General features: G+C 46.2%; 1 protein-coding gene across 2 annotated transcripts in view; it reads left to right on the forward strand.

Moving 5' to 3' along the window:
• The first annotated feature begins 2,522 nt into the window (after positions 1 to 2,522).
• NTPCR (nucleoside-triphosphatase, cancer-related) overlaps positions 2,523 to 6,272 on the forward strand; it is a 36,502-nt gene continuing 32,752 nt past the window's right edge. For both annotated transcript variants that reach the window (XM_024738167.1, XM_024738166.1), the window contains exon 1: positions 2,523 to 2,687. In XM_024738167.1, coding sequence (XP_024593935.1) covers positions 2,654 to 2,687 — 34 coding nt within the window. In that variant the 5' untranslated portion in view covers positions 2,523 to 2,653. The remainder of the gene's footprint in view (positions 2,688 to 6,272) is intronic.

Below are 6,272 nucleotides of genomic sequence, written 5' to 3' on the forward strand. Positions count from 1 at the left end.
AAAAACAACAATTTTTTTTTTTTTTTTTTTTTTTTTTTTTGGTTCCTACACATCAGAGGCTGGTTCAAACCAGAACAATTGTCATTATTATTCTGCAAACAATAGATTCTCCACTGATGGGATCCGAGCAAAATGAATGAAAGTGAACCTGCACAAAACAAAGCTGTGCAGTGTTGGCGTTCCTGAGGAAATGACAAAGCCAAACAGAAGCTTTGCCCCTTTTCCCCGTGCCTCTCAGCTTGTCCTTGGCGGTTCACTCTCACAACCTTCCTCGTTTACTCCCATCATTTGTTAGGAGGCTAAACGCCCTGTTTCTGCTGGTTCACCATTCTTCCTGGAATCTTGCAGTGACCCAACTCTCACCTGCTTGGTTTTCAACATTTACTGTGATCACAGCCACACTTTGCAAGAGCACACAGCACAGCCAATGGGTGTGCCAGGACTGCAGCCCAGGGCCAGGGACACGAACCACAGTCAGAGAGTCAGAAAGCTGTCCCCAATACCCAGTTCTCCCACTGCCCCTTACTATGAGCCAGAGCTTCTGCAAAGCTCCGTTTTCCCCATCCCTACACCAGGACATGGTGCCCACAAATGTACAGCATCTGGTCAAATGAGATGGGCTGTATATGAATATTCCCCAAACCCATAAACCTATACACGTGCAAGTGGGCACGCACACACGCACTATTGTTACTCCGAAGTGTATTTGTACAGTCATTTAAACTTGGGTTAAGTCCTGAGTACCAGAAAGCAGAACCAAGAATATGGTTACTGGGGTTGTGAAAATATGTAAGAGGGGGAGAAGACAAATGTGAACGTGTTTTGCCAGCCTGGCATTCAGTCGCCCCTGTGGAAATAGCGCCTCAATTCCTCTTTGGGGAACATCCCTCCCTCAGGTCCCGACCCTGGGATTGAAAGGGGCGGATCCCCCAATGGAAAAAGAATATCCAACTTTGGAAGAATTTTCTTTTTGTTCTGAAACATCAGTTCTCTACATCTGGAGTCTAGATGTTCCTTGAGTTACCTAAACTGATGTCTGCTGGTAGCTACCAGAATTCCAGGCATAACATCAAAACAAAATAATCCGTCCTCTGGTGAGCCTTACAAACTGCTTCAGTGATGGAAATGTTACATAGTTAGCATTTTTAAATTTTTTTTTTTTTTTTTTTTTTTTTGCGGTACGCGGGCCTCTCACTGTTGTGGCCTCTCCCGTTGCGGAGCACAGGCTCCGGACTCGCAGGCTCAGCGGCCATGGCTCACGGGCTCAGCCGCTCCGTGGCATGTGGGATCTTCCCGGACCGGGGCACGAACCCGTGTCCCCTGCATCGGCAGGCGGACTCTCAGCCACTGCGCCACCAGGGAAGCCCTAAAATAAATTTTTTTAAATAAAAAGAAGAGTGTACATATGACTGTGTACATGTTTCTTTCTTTTGGAAACGACTTCTTTGGGTTTACTTGGCTACATCAGCTGTTCTTCATTCCAGTTTGCATGGAGGTGAAAGAAATCTGGGTGGAAGGCCCAACCTTACCAGTGATGCAGCCTTATAAATGTTGCAGAAATGATGGTGACAGCTCGACTGTACAAATCTGCCTTTTAGATGATTCCTTTTCAAGCAGCAAGAAACAGAGGCCATCTGACTGGTGTATATCCAGGCTGGAGGGAGCCGTGGAGGTCCTGGATGGGCACACGCCAATTAAGTTGAGCACTCACTGAAATTGCTTTCTCTGAATGGAGAATGATCGATTAGGAGACAAACTGTACACATGTTAGACTGAAAGAGTTTACAGGCAACTCTGGCCCAAAGCCATTAACACTTCATTTCATGCGCTGAAACCCCTCACGTGGTGAAGTGAGGGGGGAAAGCCACTTAATGCTGCACAGGGAGATCCAACAGCTGGGTCTTGCGTTGGTTTACATTTATGGGATGGTGACAAGAGGGGAAAATTGGTCTTCATGTGCACGGTTGAAGATGGGCCTTTAGAAACTGCCGAGGAGTTTCAACAATAACAACAACAGCAAAAAAGCTCGAGATGCTCAGGGCTCGCCCAAGATCAATCACTCCGAATGTGTGGAGTTGGAGCCCAGGCATCAAGCACTTTTAACCAGTTCATTCTACTCTGCCGTCACGGCTGACAGCACTGGGTAAATAGTTCCAATCGGTAGTAAAGCCTCCTCCTTTGGGGAAGGCTTCCAGGGACCAACGCTCCTTCAGAAGGGCTGATCCCCGCAGCCCGGGGGAATTTCAGCTCGCAGGTCCCATCCCGGGGGCAGAGCTCGGGCAACGCGCACCACCTGGAGCAGGATTAGTTTAGTAACACGCTCTCACGCACATCTCCTCGCAAACACCCCACGTAAGTCCAACACCTAGGCTGGAATACAGGGACGCGCAGAAGGCCGGACCACTACCCTCCCACCCTAGGCAGACGGACGCCGCTCGCGGGGACCGGGGCTGAGAGCGGAGGGCGCATGCGCGGGCCGAGGCTGAATGGGGAGAGCGCATGCGCGGCCGAGAGGGCGGTGCTTCCGGCTGGCGGAGGTGGGGACTGCGGCGTTGCGGAGCTGACTCTGGGTCGCGACCCCGACCCCTGCCCCGTTCGGTGACTTCGACCCCGACCCCCACCCGGGCCGTGACCCCCACCCGGTCATACCCGTATGGCCCGGCACGTGTTCCTGACGGGACCCCCAGGTAACCCCCCCCGGGTCTGCGCCTCCTGGAGGCCGAGGGGTGGACGTGAGGGGTGCCCAGGCTGGGGGCGGTCCGGTGCTTTGGGCAAGGGGCTCCGGCCGGTGGCCTCTAAAATTCCCCATGTAAGTTACACGCTTGGTGGCCTGAAGCCTGCGTGTCTTTCCCGGAAAACGTGACTATGAATCCATCAGATAAGTGAAATGAGGCCAATTACAGGAGAACAGGAACCAGCTTGTGATGGGGTCGCCCCCGGGCTTCGGTCTTAAATAGCAGGGGCGGCGGCAGCAGTAATAACTCCCGCAGTTGTGAAGTTGTGATGGACACGAAAGGTATTTCAGGATCTCAGCCACCACCGCGGTGGAATCGAAGGTGTCTGGTTTCTGTCGATAGTTACACGTGCTCCTGCCCTGCACTCGTCATGAAAGGAAGAGCGAGATTTCAGTTGCAGGGTAGTGAAACTAAACATGCAGCCGTGTTTGTTCCCCATCCACGTTCACCGACCCACTGAATTCCCTCCATGAGTGAGGCCGCAGGTTAAGAAAGAGCCTTGGTACCTACAGGGCACCGCCCACCCAGAGCCTGCGTCTGCGTCTGTCTCTTCTAATGCAGATCCCTCAGCCCTCGGGCTGTGAAGGTCTCACCTTTGAAAGGAGATAGTGTGCTTTCAAATGAGAGTCTAGGGGAGGACATAGATGCCTTTTAAGCCAAGATGCCGCACGTGGATAACTCATTATTGAAAGAAGAGGCAGAAAAGTTGTAGCAGCATCAGATACATTAAGGGGGCAAAAAAAAAAAAAAGATGGGCTTAAGCAGAAAGTGATTTCTTCAGCTTCTTTGCAGTTTTCAGGTTAGCTGTGGGTTCAGATATCAGCCATTGTTACCCTGGGCCTGAAATTCTCTTTCACTTTATCTTAATGATCATCGTTTTTAGCCTCCAGGAGCAAAGGCTAACTTAATATTGCAGATTCTGGGATTTTATTCTTACCAGGCAGTGGGGGAGTGCTGAGGAGGAAGGTGTTATGAGAAATTTCTGATACCCAGAGGTAAAGGACCATCTTCTGAAAGTTGATTTGTCAGTCCTTTATTTGAAACTTGGAATGCAGTTTTCTCAGCAGGCTGGCCCCAAGACATCTATGTGTTTCATAACAGAGGTGGCTTGTTATTGTGATCGTACCTGGCTGTGTCCTGGAGGTGGGTGGGGACAGAGGCTCGCCTGGCCAATACTGGTTCTTCTTTTTGTTTCCTTCTTTATAAAAGTTTTATGTACATACACATAATTGGAAGACTCATTCCTACAGTATAGCTCTCTTAAGCCTGTCCTCAAACCCACTCACCTTCTCTTCCTCCTAATCTTCGTAACGCAGTTATCCTGTAATTTTAATTAGCTCAGTGGTCAGTGTTTACAGTATTATTAGCAAAAGCTAATCACAGAAGAGCCTTGGAGTAATCTATCATTTCTTTTCCCTTTGTGAACAATTTTTTTTTCTCTTTGGAGTTGTTGTCTAATGTTGTTTTTTCATTGACTTAGTTCCTTTCTCTCACCAACCCAATCCCAAACTCTGCCGGCTGTCTAAATCTCTACGTGTTCACAAATGTAAAATTGATAGCTAGTCGGAAGCAGCCACATAGCACAGGGAGATCAGCTTGGTGCTTTGTGACCACCTAGAGGGGTGGGATAGGGAGGGTGGGAGAGAGGCTCAAGAGGGAGGGGATATGGGGATATATGTATGCATAAGGCTCGTTCACTTTGTTGTACAACAGAAACTAACACAGCATTGTGAAGCAATTATACTCCAGTAAAGTTGTATAAAAAATAAATAAATATAAATCAATCAATCAATCTCTACATGTTCAGACCATCGGGTAAGGTATCTTCTCAAAGAGGTCACTTTTTGTTGTCTACACTGTCAGGGCCTCACCCATGTGTCTTTGGCACTTAGCATTTTTTCCAGCTTCCAACTATCGAGCCTCTGACCCATCCTGGAGGGCTTTCTCTGGTCCCTGGAGCCCACTCTGCCTGCACAGGGCAGGCCTGAGGGCCAGGGAATGCCTTCCCCCAGGAGCAGCCTTGACCCATGATAGATGGAAGTGAGCAGGTAAACTCCTTACTTCCTCACCCCTCAGACAGGAGAACTCGGAGCCTTGGGTCCAAAACTGTGTCCTAGGATTTCCCAGTGGGATTAAGCTACCCACAGTGGTAACTTATTTGATAATGTGATTATCTTCCTACCAGCATGTCGTCTTGGGGTGTTGCTTCCCAAATTAAACTGCCTGTATTGGAGTCTTTATTTCAGGGTCAGCTTTATGGGAGAACCAGAACCAAAATAATTCTGGAGCTTTCTGACCTGTTCTTGTCTGTGCATTTTGTGGACCTTTCAGTTTGGGGTCTCCTTCTCACACAGGCCACTTCTTAGCCAGTGTAGACAACACTAGGGTAGTAGCTTAATTAACGGAGGTGAAAAATTCACCGGAAGATTTCTAGAGCCGAAGAGGAAGAAAGGGACTTGAGCCCAATGCCTCCTCTTGCTTTATAATGTTCTCCCTAACAGATTGGACCCACAATGTCCCCTTTTGTTAACAGCTGTTCCATTTTGTATTTTGCATAATGTAAATAGCTTTGTTTTTTCTTAAATTAATAGTAATAACCACTCACTATAAGACCAAAAAAAAAAAAACAATGAAATCAAGAAAAATTTTAAAGAAGTGAAAATCACATGGGTTTCCAACATACAGCAATAAATGCTGTAAACCTTTCTGTGTTCTCAACATTTTCTTCAATAAACATATGCATACTTCACTTTTTTTTTAATTGAGGTATAGTTGATTTACAATATTATATAAGTTTCAGGTGTACAACATAGTTATTCACAGTTTTTAAAGATTATACTCCATTTATAGTTATTATAAAATATTGGCTATATTCTCTGTGCTGTACAGTGTATCCTTGCAGGTTATTTATTTTATACATAGTAGTTTTTACCTGTTTATTCCCTGTCTTGCCCCTCCTACCTTCCCTCTCCCCACTGGTAACCACTAGTTTGTTTTTATATTTTTCTTTTTTGTTATATTCACTAGTTTGTTTTATTTTTTAGATTCCATATGTAAGTGATAACATACAGTATTTGTTTTTCTCTGACTTATTTCAGTAAGGGTAATACCCTTCGGGTCCATCCATGTTGCTGCAAATGGCAAATTTTCATTCTTTTTTATGACTGAGTAATATTCCATTGTATATATGTACCACATCTTCTTTATCCATTCATCTGTTGATGGAAATTTCCATATCTCGGCTATTGTAAATAATTCTGCTATGAACATTGGGGTACATTTATCTTTTCAAATTAGTGTTTTTGTTTTCTTTGGGTATATACCCAGGAGTGGAATTGCTGGATAATATGGTAGTTCTGTTTTTAGTTTTTTGAGGAACCTCCATACTGTTTTCCACAGTGGCTATACCAATTTACATTCACATCAATAGTGGACAAGGGTTCCCTTTTCTCTACATCCTCACCAACATTTGTTATTTGTGGCCTTTAAAAAATATAATGGGGCTTCCCTGGTGGCGCAGTGGTTGAGAGTCCGCCT

This window comes from Neophocaena asiaeorientalis, unplaced genomic scaffold (genome assembly GCF_003031525.2).
Source record: "Neophocaena asiaeorientalis asiaeorientalis breed wild unplaced genomic scaffold, Neophocaena_asiaeorientalis_V1.1 scaffold436, whole genome shotgun sequence".
Taxonomy (NCBI): Eukaryota; Metazoa; Chordata; class Mammalia; order Artiodactyla; family Phocoenidae; genus Neophocaena; species Neophocaena asiaeorientalis.